Source organism: Microcaecilia unicolor, chromosome 9 (assembly GCF_901765095.1).
Source record: "Microcaecilia unicolor chromosome 9, aMicUni1.1, whole genome shotgun sequence".
NCBI classification, from domain to species: domain Eukaryota; kingdom Metazoa; phylum Chordata; class Amphibia; order Gymnophiona; family Siphonopidae; genus Microcaecilia; species Microcaecilia unicolor.
Genome location: NC_044039.1, coordinates 168,886,057 through 168,903,881, shown reverse-complemented (window position 1 = coordinate 168,903,881; position 17,825 = coordinate 168,886,057). Strand labels below are relative to the sequence as shown.

At 40.5% G+C, this 17,825-nt stretch overlaps 1 protein-coding gene across 1 annotated transcript in view; it reads left to right on the top strand.

The window, feature by feature from the left end:
- Nucleotides 1-11,182, top strand: part of GCH1 (GTP cyclohydrolase 1) — a 61,442-nt gene extending 50,260 nt beyond the window's left edge. The window contains exons 4-6 of the mRNA XM_030214761.1: nt 195-226; nt 6,751-6,835; nt 9,863-11,182. Of these exons, the coding sequence (XP_030070621.1) occupies nt 195-226; nt 6,751-6,835; nt 9,863-9,989 (244 nt within the window). The 3' untranslated portion in view covers nt 9,990-11,182. The remainder of the gene's footprint in view (nt 1-194; nt 227-6,750; nt 6,836-9,862) is intronic.
- Nucleotides 11,183-17,825: the final 6,643 nt, after the last annotated feature.

Below are 17,825 nucleotides of genomic sequence, written 5' to 3'. Positions count from 1 at the left end.
GTTTGTTACATGTTTTGATCAACCACTTAAGCCTCCCAGTTATTGTGAATAACATTTCTAAAAATCGCCTTCTAGTCAAATGGGTACCATTTTGAAATACTAGGAGACACATGGTAACAAAGCCCCCCTCCCCCCAAAAAAAGACTTTAATTGCCAGGAAGAATTTGTTTTATTTTTTGGTACCTATTTTACAGGATTGTGGAAATCTACAGCCGGAGATTACAAGGTAAATGATTATCATCTGGATGTGCATGGAATTTATTTCTGGAATGGGAGATCTCTTTGATTCTAGCAGTATTTGAAGGGACAGGTGATCTGACAGTGATATCGGCACCTGTACAGGGACACCAGGTTTGACTCCTAGAAACACACTGTTGGAACTTTCTATAAGGTGATCCTTCAGGGCCCCTCGAAGGATGGAGGCACATGTGTGCACCTTGAACCTCTGCTTCAGGCTCACCCTTATTGCTGTTCTAGTTCTGAGCAGAAGTGGAACTTGTCTTTTGATGTCCAGGGGAAAAAGCATTTTTAATTTAAAGCAGATTTTGTAACTGTCAAAATGTTCTGTTGAAATGCTATTCTTTCAAATGAGGCAACAGACTTTTTTTTATTAAGGGCTTAATTGAGTTCCCTCCACCCCCACCCCCACCCAATGGACATAATCTTCTCCCATTCTAAGAGCTCTGAGGGACCAGTTCAAGCTCTCTGACCTTCAGATAGAGGTTTCAAAACCCTTACCAAATTACACTAGTGACCTGAGAGCTGCTACTGGAGTCTGTTTTACTGAGTTGTGGTAAGTGCTAGCACACACTTTACTGCAGCTTAAAATGGTTTACTGTGGGATGTGCTCAGGCACATAGGCGCCGACTCTGTGGGTGCTTGAGCACTCCCAATATTTCACCCACCGGGAGTTCGTTCCCTCCCTCCGAGTTCCAGGGTCCCTCCCTCCCTTTGAGTTCCTGGCCCCTCCCTCCCTCCCTTCAAGTTCCAGGCCCCTCCCTCCTAATTTTAAAAGTCACCTTGACGTACCTCGTCAGGGTTACGGCGGCCGGCACCAGCGGTAAAAAGCGTGCAGGCTCGGCCCTTAGTTCAGTTTTCCTTTCTATCTCTCTCTCAGCTCTGGTCCTGCCCTCATTTCCTGTTTCCGCAAGGGCGGGACCAGAGCTGAGAGAGAGAGAAGGGAAAACTGAACTAAGGGCTGAGCCTGCACGCTTTTTACCGCTGGTGCCGGCCGCCGTAACCCTGACGAGGTAAGTCAAGATGACTTTTAAAATTAGGAGGGAGGGGCCTGGAACTCGGAGGGAGGGACGGGGACCTGTGGAACTTGGGGGGAGGGAAAGGAGAGAGAGAGGGAGGGGGGCCTGGAACTGGGAGGGAGGGAGGGGGCCTGGAACTCAGAGGGGGGGAGGGGGACAGGGGAGGGGGGGAATGCACCACTTGTAAAAAAAAAAAAAAAAAAAAATTTCAGCACCCCAATCATTTTGAAAAGTTGGCTCCTATGCTCGGGCATCCTGTGTTAATTTTGTGATTGTGTTCAAACTGCATGCTAAAAAATTCGCAGAGGGGACATGTCAGGGGGCAGAAAGTAGATGTTTCTGCATTAACCAGTGCATCCACTTTCCCACGTGCTGATCAGCACATGAGTCCTTTCTGCCTACAAAATAGGTGTTGGTAAGTGCTCATGGTTTTTTTTTTTTAATGACCATGTGCTAATGGCAACATGCGAGCATGGCCATTAACTGAAAAAAATGAAAAATCAGCCATTTACATTACATTACATAAAATCCTTATGTGCCACTAATGCCCGGTAGAATTCAGTGTGGCTCACAAAAGAGGTAGAACAGACATCCCCTGTGAAATTAACAATATTAAAATCATAACAAAACAATCCTCTGGCCTAATTCTAACAAAAACATAACTGAAAAGTCCCCTAATCAAAACCAGTCTTAATCCCAAATATTTCTTAAAAAGAAAAGGTTTTAGAAGTTTTCTGAAAACAATATAATTGTGAGTTTTTCTTAGGTAGAGAGGCGTAGCATTCCACAACAAAGGTACCGAGACTACCTGAAAAACTAAGTTCATGCTTCAATCCACTTGGACATGGAAAATGGAGTTGACAGTTACCTCGAAAACCTCTATTCCTTTTAGTCATCTGAATCCAAATTGAAAAATATGTTGGAGCAGAGCAGTCCCTTGCAATATCTTAAAAATGAATGTAAGGGAAGGGAAATGGGCCTTGATAACCACCTTTCTGAGGTTTTTGCAACTACATTCAAAATGGTTTACATATATTCAGGTACTTATTTTGTACCAGGGGCAATGGAGGGTTAAGTGACTTGCCCAGAGTCACAAGGAACTGCAGTGGGAATTGAACTCAGTTCTCCAGGATCAAAGTCCACTGCACTAACCACTAGGCTACTCCTCCACTTTAAAGTGTACATGTGCCTCCACTGGTAGCCAGTGGAGGTCTTATAATAATGGAGACTCTTATTTTTGTGTGCTGAAAAAATTGGGTTTCCTGCTGTGTTTTGCAATATCTGAATCTTTTTCAGGAGATTTTGGCAAACTATAAATATTAAAATAGTAAAGACAAAATCAGACTTTATGCCTAAATGTATAAGCATCAAAACATATATATTTTTGATTTTCCCAAGTTTTTTTCATTATAAGAAAAGACTTCGTGATTAAAAAAATTCACATGAGACTCCAGTGTTAATGATCCCAGATAAGAGGACCCCCTAAGACCTTAATAGTATTCTCAAATATGAAATGCTAACCGCATGATTTCAACAAACTGTCATTCTATATATCGCTAGATAGACCTAAACACAGAAACTTAGTTTTATCCCTATTGAGCTTTATAGAATTGGTATTATTCCAGGTTTCCAAAAGTGTCTTGCATTCTTTTTTTTTTTTTTTTTTTTTTGGATTGCCGTTAATCCTGGTGTCTGAGCAACCAGATGCAATATCACTATTATCAGCATACACCTTAAAAACCAGCCAAATTCATTATATGACCCAATGATGCTGTGGTAAAAATGGCCTTAATGATACTTTCTACCTAGCTTAGTAAATGAACCCTATTGTGTTATCTCAAAGCAATCTTGAAATGCAGTTCGAGTCTGGTTTTCAGGATTTAATGAAAATGCATAAGATTTACATGCACTACTTTCTTTACATACAAATCTTTCTTGTGCATATGTTATGTATATTCATTATAAATATCCTATAAACTGCATTAGCTTGAGAAACATTTAGGTTTGTATTTTGTGTGTGTGTGTGTATTTACAGGAAACAAGATTATAAACCATAGAGTCAATATAATAGGTAACATGAGGCTTATGGCAGTCTACTTTGTAGATCCCTGGTCGTACTGTAATGTAACCTTTATCTTACATTTCTAAGACAACAACACTGAACAGTTCAGGGTCTTGGTTTTGATATTTTCAGCTTTCTACCTATCTTACATTCATATTTGTATGACATTTTCTCAAGATTAAACTGAACCCCAAGAGCTACAGAGCTGTTCTAGTTGACATGGCTCATAAGAGAAAACCAAGACCCTCTGCAAAGGCTGGCTCATTCATAGCCTCCTTTCCCCTCAGTCTCTGTTGCTTGAGAGAATGCCAAATCAAGCAAACAGGAACCAAAACCCACCACGTGCAATCCAACAAAGTACAAAAGTAGGGGTGGACCAAAGTACCTCCAGAGCCAAATATTGATTATATGAAAAATGTTTATTGTAAACATTTTTCATGCATTAGAGAATGCGCCTCTTCCTCTACTCCTTGGCCTCTCCTTTCAGGTCACTAAGGCCCCAATGCTCAAAGGTCACCATTAAATATGGCAGCTGCTGTTGATCTTACCATTAAACAGTGACCGACACTCAAAGGGAATCGCATACAAATGACATGCACAGAAATTCTGCAAGGGAAAGCGTCTGGCACATGTGCAGAACAATCTCTCATTAAGTTTCCATGTTCTCCGCTTACCCAGGAGTCATTTTGTCCCGCTGCTACACGCTCTGCCGGTGGGCTGAGATCTGTCTGTGCCTGCCAAATCCAAGGTTCACTTTCTGCCTGTGCCTAATGGATCAGACCCTGGGTTGTGTAGCATCCAGGGATCAGACCCTGCCCATATCTACAGTTTCTCTCCTTGTGGCGCTAGGATCCTGGAACCTGGACAGAAATGGAGAATAGTCTTATCCCAGGTTACAGCTGAGATGTGAATTCACTTAGGGGAGTCTGGAGTCTCTTCAGCAAGGGGAAGAGAAAGAAACCCTCTGGGAAAAGAGTAGATAGACTTTCTGGAAATTTTTGTACGTTAAAGGTAGGCGCTCCTTTCTGTATAACGCATGGAATGCTCATTTTAGTACTGATAAGTTCATTGTAATAAATTGGCACAGGCAGAAAAAGGGGGTTCAGCTTACACCTCGGCCTTATCACCTGAAGTCCTTCCTAGCAACATATTTATGGACCATTTTGGACTTTTTTTCACCTTTCCTTATTGTCTGTTTTTCTCTGTTTCTATCTAATCAATTTCTGATTTCATTGTACTTGTATCTCCTGTGATCTGGCCAAAGCCTTTCCGTGCATTTTCCCTTCTCTTCTTCCTCTGATCCTTCTACCCTCTCTACTGTCATTGTAATTGTTTCCTCAGTTCATTGTAAGCCGCTTTGAGGCTGCTTTAAGTGGTATAAAGTGGGGTATAAATGTTCTGAATAAATAAATAAATAATACATTGGATTATTGGTAGCTGCTATGGTGACCATTTAAAGCCACGCAGAATCACTTTGTGCATTAGACGCTAAGGGCCAGATTCTATATAAGGTGTCTAAAAACATTTTTCCACGGTAAAACATTTCCACCTAAGTGTATTCGATAAGCAGTGTCCAGATTTAGGCACTGTATATAGAATATGCTTAGTTGATATCCCAGCGCCTAAAACTACACGTCTTCAATTATACCAATGAAAATGTGGCATAAATCCCTGGGCCATATTCTGTAACTAAGTGGGTAAATTTTGGAACGCCACGAAATGCCCATTTCCTCACCCATAGCCATGCCTTTTCTAATGCGTGCAGTTCAAAATTTAGGCTCATTACAGAATACACTTAGTGAGTCATGTGCGTAAATTATAATTGCCAATTAGTGCTCATTATTAAGTGTTATCAACATTGACTAGCTTTGTTAAGCCAATTAAGTTACTCGCATTGTTATAGAATACGCCTAGATTTCGGTGTGGATCTCTAGGTGTGCTATATAGAATCCGTCAGTAAATGTTAGCTTTGGTTTTTAATGTTTTAATTTTATGTATATATTGTTTTAGATTTTCTATTTTGTAAACTGAGTTATGCCTGTCTGTTAAAGCCATAGCAGTATATCAAGTTTTATTAAATAAATAAATGTGGATAATGGTGATTTAAGTACCTCTCGAAAGATTCCTGAGGAAATTAGAGAGTCATGGGATAAGAGGTAATGTTCTATTGTGCAATAAAAAAAACTGATTAAAATACAGAAAAGAGAGAGTAGGGTTAAATGGTCAGTATTCGCTATGGAGAAGGGTAGATAGCTTTTTAACATATTTATAAATGATCTACAGATGGGAATAACTAGTGATGTAATTACATTTGCTGTTGACACAGTTATTCAAAGTTCTTAAATCGCAAGAGGATTGTGAAAAATTGCAATAAGACCTTATGAGACCTGACATCCAAATGGCAGATAACATTTAATGTGTGTGTATATGTATGTGTATTTATAGTATATGTATATGTGTGTATATGCATATATATATAATTCTAGCTAGCAATAGATCCCAAAAAAAGGCTACATATGTAGGGTTTTTTTGGGACATATTGCTAGCTAGAATGCTGTACAGCAGCTTCCAGCTCCAATTCACTTGATATTAATGTCAATGTAGTTAGCAAAGCACCTATGTTCCTCTATATCCATGTTACATCTCCAGGTAGAAAAGTTAAGAATGGGTTCCTCTGGCCTAGAAACTACATTATCAACTTGCGAGACAGGTCCATCAAACCCAGTGTCCTATCCTGCAAGGCTCTGTGACCATTTCAGGTCACAAATATCTGGCAGGATCCAAATGAGTAAAACAGATTTCATGCTGCTTATCCCAGGAATAAGCAGTAGATGTTCCATGGCATGGACATTTCCTGCAGGAATTTGTCCAAACATTTTAAACCCTGCTACACCAACCACTTTTACCACATTTTCTGGCAACAAATTCTAAAGCTTAATTATATATTGAGTGAAGAAATATTTTTGTCAATGTGTTCTAAATGTGCTATTTTAATAACTTCATTGTGTGATCCCTGTTCCCTTTTTGTTTTTGGAAAGAGTAAACAAGTATTTCACATCTATCTGTCCCACTCAATTCATATTTTTAATTGTCTGCTTTTCAAGCATTGAAGAGGTGATGCTGGATCTAGTACTCGCAAATGGAATTGGTGTCTAATGGGTGGATGCCTACATAAGCACCAGTGATCATTCGGTGGTATGGTTTGATATAAATGTTGACAGAGAAGTCAGGCACTCAAAGCTCAAAAATGATTTAAGAAAATGGGAAACTACCTGAATTGATAGGATGGGAGACAATAGAAGTGCTCTGGTCATTACTGCCTCTGCTGGCAGGCATTTCCAAGCATCCACCACTGTGTGTGTGTGTGTGCACACGTGTGTGTTTAAAGCTTGTTCTTGCACATTTATTTGTTTTTCATTCTTTTATCCACAGTTCAAGAGCGCCTTACAAAACAAATTGCTGTAGCAATTACAGAGGCCTTACGACCTGCTGGAGTAGGAGTGGTAGTCGAAGCAACGTAAGTGAGACTCTGTTGGGACTACACATTGCAAATGAAAACATTTTACAAATGTAGCAACATTAAGAAGTAGCACAATATTTTTTACCCAAATTGGAAGGCAAGAAAGAAGAAGAAGAAAAATGTCAAAACAGCGAAAGAGACATACTTAAGCCAGTCCTGGCCTTCATGGCTTATTCAGTGTGAAAATGCCATTCTTTTCTTCATATACCTAGAGCAGGAGTTTCCAAACAGGTCCTGGGGGAATCTCAGCCAGTCAGGCTTTCAGGATATCCATAATAAATATGCATGAGACTGATTTATATACCAAGAGGCAGTGTATGCATGTCAACACATTTCATGCATATTTATTATGGATATCCTGAAAGCTTGACTGGCAGGGGTTCCCCCAGGACAGGTTTGGGAATCGTTGACCTAGAGTTACTGCATGCATTGGAGTTAAAACAGGACTGGCTCAGTTGTCCCTGTTAGCATTTGACTAAATAGTCACCCTAATTTTTTTTGTTTTGTTACATTTGTACACCCCACTCATGGCAGGCTCAATGCGGCTTACATGGGGCAATGGAGGGTTAAGTGACTTGCCCAGAGTCACAAGGAGCTGCCTGTGCCTGAAGTGGGAATCGAACTCAGTTCCTCAGGACCAGAGTCCACCACCCTAACCACTAGGCCACTCCTAAATCAGTATTTCTCAACCCAGCCCTTGTGACACAGCCAGCCTGTCTGGTTTTCAGAATACCACCAATGCTAATGCATGAGATGAGCATGCCCTGCATCCATTATATGCAAATCTCTCATGTGTGTTTGCGAGAGATCCTGAAAAGCATGCTGTCTGGCTGGCTGTGTCTCAAAAGTCCTGGCTGAGAAACCACTTCCCTAACCGATACTCAAAACATAAACCTTTGGCTTGCACAGCTTTTAATAAAAAAAAGCAAAGATTTCATCTGTTGTGCCCAATCAAGCAACATATGTGTTCAGTGCTAGTATAGAATGGCTTACATTTCAGAAGCTGCAACTCAGTGTTTTTTTTTATTTTGGTTTTTTTTTCTGAAATTGAAGTCCTTTATTTTCTGCTAAGGAGAGTGTGCCAAAGTTCTACACTCTCATTTGCTCTTTAACTCCATGGCAAGGCCCTAAATTGGAAAGCTTAATTAACAGAATGGCCCCCGTTAGAGCCCTTTAGAAAATATAGGCCTGGTGCACAAATCTTGAACTGTTTCCTAATGAGCAGGTGTATGCAATAATATTACACCAATCACTGTGCATTTCAGTAGATTAAAAACATGCTTGTTGCAGGGTACTGTCATAATACTGTCAATGAATGCAAATTTTAATAGGGTGGGGGAGCTTTTTAGCTTGCCTAGCAGCATGCTGCTTTCCATGTAGGGATCCTTCCTATAAAGCAGCAATGTTAGTTTGGTGGTGATTGTGAAGTGATTCCTAAAACATTGTTCATTCCAGCTTTAATGATGTGGCAAACATGAGCATGAGAATTTGCAAAAGAATCTTGAATTAAGAGAGAAAAGGGAAAGAACCTTGAAAAAAGGGAAAAGGTAGGATACTAAGGAGATCATTTTCAAAGCACATAAACTTACAAAGTTCCATAGTAACATATGGAACTTTGTAAGTCTTATGTTGTTTGAAAATGAGCCTCTAAGTGTCTCAAATGAACCAACTAATTATAGTAAAGGCTGTTTACTAAAGTGTGATCTCCAGTTTCCTTCATAGAACAAGTGGGGAAAGCATGCAGAGGTATAATTTAGTTCTCTAAGGGGGAGGGGAGTTAAGGGTGACTGGTGTAGTCTGGTGGAGGAAGTTTGAATGACACTGGGGGTAGCTTGTATAATGGTGTAGGGGATTGTCTTGGAATATGCATGTGGCACCTAGGGTTTAAGAGGGTGGAGATGTACAGCTACAGGATGAGTATGGGGGTTGTGTGAAGGTGTGGTGGCCATGCTTTTATATATGGACAATTTCCCCTGGATTCTTTATATGGCTTCCAAAGTTGGGTGCGCTTCCCAGATGCACATGCAAATAAATTTGATAATAATCTCTGAACTATCAATCATTGGGTGCTGACAACTAATTTTTGTTTAATTGACACATATAAAATTTGTGCACACATCTGCATGTATGCTATTCTATAATGCACAGTGCCTAACTCCCATGGTGCGCATCTCAAAAGGGGGTGTGGCCATAGGCATGCCAAGGGTATTCTGGAAAAGTTGTGCACAGGATTACAAAATACTGCCTAACCATGCCTAACTTGAACTGGCATTTACAGTAAGTTTTATCAAGTGTAAGTCCGGTGCCCAAAAGTTAGGTGTGGAATCCACTCTAAACGCTATTTTATATCAGGTATGTACCCTTTACAGAATAGCGCTTAGTGCTGAATTTTTTTCAGCTTCAAGTTTCAGCGCCATATAATGAATTCTATGGTAGATGCAGGGGTGTGAAAACAATTGTGTGGGTGCAGATACTGTTTGGTAGGGATGTCGAAGTGGCTTGCAAGACACCATCCTTCACTAGACATTCTATTCCCTAGTATTCTGCAGCCTCAGCCTTCTCTAGTAGAGCATTGGAGGTTATTGTGGAGTACATTTCTGCTTCAAAACACTGACCTGATGTTTTCACATTTGAAAGAAATGTTCACACTTTTTTCTTCTGGTCGTCTTCTGGAGTTTTGTCCCCAGAGAGATGGACAAGTAGATGACACCTTTTGACAGAAGTCTTTGCAATATTCTGTGTTGGAGAGCATAGATTTTAAGCCCTAGTGCTTTCCTAAATAAAACTCTGATTCTCCACACAGAAAAGTCACACATCACCTTGCTACAATTGAAGACCATGCTTTAAACCCTCCAGTGCCACTGGCTGAAATCAGTGTAGCATGTGCATTCAGGAAGAATGAGATGTTTCTAAGGTTCGTCAATGTATATGTAAAAGGTACAAACAAGACAGGTTATCTTCATTTCTAGAGTGGTGTATGAGGCTAATCTTAGACTTCCAGTAAGAATTCCTTCTCTTTCCTAGACACATGTGCATGGTGATGCGAGGCGTGCAGAAAATGAACAGCAAGACTGTAACGAGCACTATGCTGGGTGTATTCCGAGAGGACCCAAAGACACGTGAAGAGTTCTTAACGTTAATAAGAAGTTGAGGAGCCCTCGAACGTGTGCTGCCAGTTCCTCATTGTTTGTAAATCAGGCCACTGTGACTTGTATGCATTATCGTAATGTGAAGTGTGCAGGATATTTCATGTTTACGTGGCCACAGCCTGGTAAAGTACCATTTTACTAAGGATAGGCCCTGTGGTTGCCACATGATGGCCAGACTGGATGGGCCTGTTCTTTTTCTGCCATCGTGTTCTGTGTTTCATATCGTATGAAATGTAAATGAGACGTGGGTAAACAAGTGATGTTGTAAAGAAAAAGGAATTATTTACAATACATTTCACATTCCAAAAATGCCCCTAATGGGATTATGCTGCTTAGGTACACAATACCAGCAACAGATGCACTGTATTAGCCATTCAACTCTGCAGTTCTAACAGGAAAACCTTCCTGGATGGTGATGATTGCACTGACTTCTTGAAAGATATTGGGAAAGTTGTTTATATGGAAGCAGACTTCAGAATTAAAAAAAAAAAAAGGGGGGGGGGGGTTTTCAGAGCAGGGCGCCTTAGCAGTTGGTAATGGCACAGTAGTAACCAACATGTCCTAGTGGAGCTCTCCTCAAATCTAATTTTCAAGATACCACAGTGAGTACTTGTGAGATTTACATGCATATTCATGGCATGTAGCCTGAAAACCTAAGTGACTAGAGGACTGTAAGATAGATTGGAGACCACAGGTCCACAGAGTAATTTCTAGAAGTCTGTATGACATTTACAGTGCATGGTACCCTGCAGTAACAAAGCCTTTCACTTATCCCTTCCAGTTAAGTTTTTGGTGCCTATTAACTGTTGGCCTGCTTTTACTGATGTGTTTCTTTAAGGGTCCTGTCTTTGAACGTTTGTTCTGAACTGTGATGTCAATTCAGTAATTGTAGAAATTGTTTCAATCAACATGTCTGTCTTGTGGATTTCAGTGTGTGGAAGTACAAAACCTAAACAATTGATACTGTATTTGATATCAAAACATACAATACTTTGGTGGGAGGAGGGGGTTCTCCTTTTTGGGTCAACAAACATTTTTTTTATTACATAGGTTTTGTTGCACTTGCGCTTTTGGAGCCTGAAATGTCCTTGACGCGTCTGCAGAAGTACAGAGGGTGATAGATTATCAGGGCTTTTTTTGAGGTGGTACTTGGGGGTACTGAGTACTGGCACCTTTTCCATTGTGTGCTGAAATTGGCCCATGGTCCCCAAGTTTTAATGAAAGAGCTCAGGCTCTACACACCAATTCTGCCTTGTCATAGATTCTGTGACTGGTTGTAGGGGTCCTGGCTATTGTTGGATGAGTCCCTCAGTGATCACCACCTCACCCCTGAAGAGTGGCCCGAGTACATTTGAGTACCGGCACCTTTTTTGCTAGAAAAAACACACTATAGATTATATTCCTTTGTCTATATCTGCAGAGACATCTGAAGGTGGAACCAGAGTCCTGAAAGCTCATTGTATAATAACATGTATAAATAAGATGAAGTGGTCTCTGCAATTATAACTTGTCTCTACATTTTTAACGATCTTTATAATGAACAGAGCCCCACAGAGTTCAGAATTCATTAATCCATAATAACTTTTTAACATAATTTTACTTTATTGAACATCTGGGTTATAATTTGCATGCACCTTCTGTCGGGTGTAGCAACACTGCAAATTAAAGCTCATAATTGGGCAGGTAAAACTATTTTTAAACAATACATGGGTCAGTATTCAGTCGATGACAGTCATTTCTTTAAATATTGACTGTTGCTGGCCAAATTAAACACCAGTAGACTGTGCTGGGCTCGGACCCTCTCTGGGCATCAGCACTACATATCCAGTTTTTCGTGGTGCCCAGAACTTAAGTGGGTACAGCTGATGTTCGTTGCCATACCTGCATAGCTAACTGGACAAGTTAGGATTCCATTTTGTCCAGTTAGCTATGCAGTTACCAGCACTGAATACCATCAGTGACCACAGTTCCTGGCTTCTCCCTGACAACCTCCCCCCCCCCCCCCCCCCCCCCGACTGCTTGGCACTAACAGGTGACTGCCACTAGTCAGAACCAATATTTGGCAGCGAGTCTGGTCAAGTGCCATTGAGTATTGGCTCCTAGGCCACCCTGATTTAACTGGGCAGGAACCTCTCCTGCCCAAATAAACCACTTTGAATAACAATCCCCCCCCCCCCCACCGGACACATACATTATTTCAACACTAGTATATTCAAAATACTGCTTTAGTAAGACTCTTATACAATTTTTCTTTTAAAGATAAAGGGTCCCTTTTACTAAGCAGCAGTATAAAATGGCCAGCGCTATCCCTAGCGCAGGGCTCTCCTGCACGCTGAGGCTACTTTTAGCGTGGCCATAAAATGGCCCCATTTTCCATTTTGTCGATCAGTGGCAATGTGCTAATTTTCCCATTAGTGTATAGCATTAGCGCATGAGCCCTTACCGACACCTATTTTCTAGGTGGTAAAGATTCCTGCTAACCACTCGCTAACTGATTAGCATGCGGCAGTGTAGCTGCGCTAACAATTAGCACTAGGTATGCCTACTCTCTGCCCCAGACCCACCCCCAACTGCCAAAAAAATATTTTCTATTTTTTTTTTTTTTTTAGCACATAGGTAGCACACGTTGAACAGAAAAGTACCACAGGATGCCTGAGCACATACCAGGCTAGTGTCTTATTATACCCTGCAGTAAGCATGCTTTAGTGAAAGGGCCCCAAAATGTCTAATATCACACTATAATAAAAATTGTAACTTTTGAAAGGAATAGAAAAACATGTGAATAAAGTGGTTTTCATAAGCAGCAATATTAACGGACTGAAAAGTAAAAGGGAGGAAAGCATGACCCTATTCATATGGTCTCTGTACTCGCATATCAGTGATATTACATGAATGGAAAGTCCTCTCTCTCCCTCCAGACTTCAGCAGTAACACAAATACTGGTTATAGCCCTCCCTGCATTCAGGTTAAAGTCCACAGCACAGTACCCACATTCCAGCTCCTGCTTGTTTTAATATCTCTTTATACGTGTGGCCTTGGCATTTCTTGTTTTTTAACAAACTTTTTAGAACTTGTTTTTAGAAGACTGTATCTAATTAAAATAAATTTTATTTAAATCCTATTAAAAGTTGTGTTTCAGACAAAAAAATATCAGAATACTGTACTTCATGTATAAATAAAGAACGTATTTGGCAGTTCCATTGTACAAATCAATCAAGGAATTGTTTGTCCTTCATCGATTGACTCATTTTCAGAGCTGGTGGTAATGTTGGGTGGGGTATCTGTCAGCCAATCCAAAATGTTAACTATTTTTCCCAAGCACTAAATTGGCCATCTGAAAGTAATTTTCTAAGAACATTGTTAAATAATTAAGCGATTCTAATTTCTAAGAAATAATTCACATAATCCAGCTGCATCTGTACAACATGTCCTGGTACACAAACAGTTTTTTGGGAATGTTACATTGCTGTAAATTTCTAACAGTGGATCTGTACCTGTATAGTAACCCATGGCTCATGGATTGTTTGAAGGTCTTAAAAAGATAGCTTTCATTTGTAACTAAAGCCTTTGTTTCTCATCTTTCATTGTTTTTTTTTGTTTTGGAAGAGTATTGCAGATTTTATTAAGGTATGCTTTTGTAATTACTTAGGGGCTCATGTACTAAAGAGCATTCATTTTGCTAGATCAATGCAGGGAATCTAACAGTTGCCATGTGTAGTAAATTGAAGTGGCTGCAGTAGAGGTGGGAAGTGATTTACAGTATTGTAGATGAGGGGTAAGGGAAAACTATGCTGAATTTTTAACCTTCTCCCATTCCCTTCCTTCTCTCATCGGCGCCATTGTAAAATCTTGACTTTCTCCTCATCGCCTGTATTCCTTTTACCCAATACCTTTCCTCATTCTTATCCTTTGTTCTTCCTGTCTCTACCTTCAGCTCCTTATGTCTACTAGCAGTTCAGTTCACTGCTAAATCATTTTCTTGCACTTTCCATTGCTCTACTGCTCCATTTTTATCCTCACTTTCTCTTGCCCTCATTCCCTTCTACTTACATTTGATTCTTTCAGATGGACACCTTGAATCCAATATTCTCCCTTTTCATCTTCTGTTCACTTTTCCAGCCCTTCTCTGCATATATTCTGTTATGAATCTTGCTGCAGGCCACCAAAGAGCCTGTTCTGAGACTTCAAATATGGCTGTGCTTTCCAAGAACAAAGGAGGGATGATAGCTTTCAGTCAGCTCTTTGTCATGGAGAGAGGGTTGTTCCAGGATAGAAGAGGCCTAAAGTACAGTATGGAGGTGTAACCTAGAAAACCTGGGTCTCTACTGAAGGGTTGTCCTTGAGGGCTTTCAAGATTTCCAGAATTAATATGCATGAGATTGATTGGCATGTACTTTTCCCATTTCTTGTGTATGCTCACAGGACTTGCATTGTACTGTAGTAATTGTTTCCTGTTAGCCACATTGAACCCAAATTAGTTTGAGAGAATATAGGATGTAAATGTTTCAAATAAATAAAATGTAAGCAAAAGACTACATGCATATTCATTGTTGAAGTCTTGAAAATCCAACTGGGTTGTGACCCTCAAGGACTGTGTTTGCCTACTCCTGGTCTACTGCCTGTGTGGCCTCCTCACTTGTGATTCTCATTGATGTTGATCTTATGTCCCTTGTTTCTCCTTCCTCTTTACCACCATGCACCTTTTCCCTGTTTCTCACATCTCTCCTTTGTCTCTCTACATATTCTATCTCTTCCCATCTGTATCACCTGCTACCTTTGCCTGAGTTGCTGAGGCAAGCACCAAGTACTTCTACAGTAAACAGTTGGAACTGACTGACTTCACCAAGTTATCTATACATGTCTGTTGTCATCGTCTTTACTGCCCCATCTCTTTGGACTACCTTCTCTGTTCCCCTTTGATCTGAATCCTCTTATAGCAGAATGGAAAGCTCACTTGTTCACCCTGGCCTTTGGGGTCCGGGAGTGATAGGAGCGTTCAAAGACCTTTATCTCTCCTCTTACCCCTTCCCCTCTTCTTGTTCACCCTCTTCTCTTATTTCCTTCATGCTCTCCTTTCAACATTGTATTTCCTTTCCTTTTTTGCCATGTTTATTTCATTGTAAACCACTTTGCTGCCTTGTTGAAAGGTGGTATATCAAGTTGTAATTTAAATATGTAACCTCCTTTTTAGGTGCCACTAGGTGGATGCCTAGTGGCTGACTGGAAAAGGTGAGATGTTATTTACACAGCTGAGATGTTATCCACGCAGATGTGATCATTGGAGATTTTTTGCATTTACTACTCCTAATTTCTGTAGTGCTACTAGACATACACAGCACTGTACATATTATATGCAGATACTTCCTCTGTCACTAGAGCGTTCACAATCTAAATTTTTGTACTTGGGCAATGGCGGGCTAAGTGACTTACCCTAGGTCATAAGAAGCTACAGTGGGAATTGAACCCAGGTTGCCAGGATCAATGCCTGCTGCATTAACCATTGTCTTTTAAAGTTACCTTCTGGAAAATGCGTTTGTGACTGACAGGTTCAACGGTAGGTTTAGGACTTTCAAGGCTATCCTGATATATATGCATCCTGAGGCAGGCCTTACAAGCTGGAACACTGCCCATTTCAAGTCATTTTAAAAAGTATGTGATCCAGCTTTACACCATTGGTTGCTTCTGGTCATATCTGCTGTTTTGTTCTACTTTATTTTGTATTTATCACCTTCCTCAAAATTAATACAGGATTATCAGTTGAGGAAAAATTTTTTCATTATCTCTTAAGGCTTGTGTAGAACCCTGGTGGAATTATGGACCACTACTCAGTCTTTGGTCCTTCAGAATATTGATGCTCTGATTTGGTTCTGTTCTACAATCAGCCTATATCCTGGCCCATACCTCTGCCCCCAAATGCTATCAAGCCCTGACTGATAGCTGCCAATGACTACTCAGAGGTGAATCTTCCAGGCTGGTTGGCTCCACAAGGTCACCCCTTTGGAGCAGCTAAAAAACGTGAGTGTTGCTATCAAGCAGCATTTGGGCTTCTTGTTATGTATTTTTATCTTGTGTACTTGTTCATTTTATTTTTAGATTTAGACCACGCTTTTTCAGTAGAAGCTCATGGTGAGTTCCATCCAGGTATAGTAGATATTTCCCTGGCCCTGGAGGCTTTATGTACTGTTTGTTCTGGAGGTAATGGAAGACTTGCCCAAGATCACAAGGCGCAACACTGAGATTTGAAATGGGCTTCTTTCATTTGTCAACCTGGTGCTCTAACCATTAGGCTGCTCCACTCCAGTGTATTTTCAATTGGGACAGTAATTAATTTGTGGTTTTGGGGTGAGACAGTTGTATATAGATTATAAGGGAGTGAGGTGTGGACTTTTAATTTAATTTGTCTTGAGAGATTGCTCTTGTAATTTTGCTGTATTGTATGGAAACATGTCAAACTGATTTGGGTCATTTTCTTTAGGGACGTTGGGAAAAATTAAATGGAAATAAAATTGTAAACCACCCTCCATTTTGCATAATAGGGTGGTTTACATTTAAAAATAAGAGTAGAAAGGAACACCATATTCATAAATAGGAAAGCATAAATCATGAATTAGAGCAAGATACTAGAAAGAGATGCCAATTGTACAGTCCCACCTCCGATACAATGTCCATATGCTTTGGTAAACAAATGCATTTTGAGAGCAACTTTGAATTTGATATATGGTGATTCCAGCTGTAATGGAACAGGCAATGCATTCCATTATAGAGGTACAAAAAGAAAAAGCGCTATCCCAGGTTGAGTCAAGATTTGCCAAGCTGGGAGGAGGAATAGACAGGCGGAAACCACAAGAACAATTCAGGAAATGTGTGAAGAGGTAAATCAATTTACCGATGAATCTAAGTATGGGAGAAGATCAGTAATGTACCAGAGAGAGTCCAGTTTTCAAAATTGCCCCCATCTAACCAGTTAACATTTGTCAACAGGACTTAATGGAGCGCAGAAATTTTAAAAGGGGGTGGATTGGCAGGTGTTCTAGGGCAGGTTTGTGATTTAAGCCACTCCTTGAAAACTTTCAGCATTGAACGGCTTAAGTTAATGTAGACAGCTCATGTTAAATAGCTGCCCTAAATCTAATTGGTTAAGTTTCTTTACTTAGCTGGCTATATGTAGAAGCTATGCTGCTCTTTAGCAAGAAAGGAAACGTATATGGACTCTGTTGCAGGGAATCTTTTCTGACCCCTGTGTGTATATCTGTTGTCTTTGCCTTGGAAGGGAAGTGGTTGAGGTGGTGCCTAGACACTGCTTTTGAAAGCATACAATGAAATGTGTGATATCTTGCCATTAGCTGTCACTGTCAAAGGATTTTAAAGGATGGAGTTTATAGTTAAACCATAAGCTGCTCCTGTCCTACGGCACCAGGTATTGCCACACTTTACCACTGTTAGTGTATTCCTGGTTTCTATGTACTGCTATCAGGCTTATTTTTGAAAGAGAAGGATGCCCATCTTTTGACACAGATCGGAAAACGGGTGTCCTTCTCCCAGGGTCACCTAAATTGGCATAATCGAAAGCCGATTTTGGGCGTCCCCAACTGCTTTCCGTCGCGGGGATGACCAAAGTTCGCATGGGGCGTGTCAGAGGTGTATTGAAGGTGGGTCTTGGGCATTCCTAACAGATGGCGTCCTCGACCCATAATGGAAAAAAAAAAGGGTTCCTTGACGAGCACTTGGATGACTTTACTTGGTCCTTTTTTTTTCTTACGACCAAGCCACGAAAAGGTGCCCGAACTTAACCAGATGATCACTGGAGGGAATCGGGAATGACCTTCCCTTACTCCCCC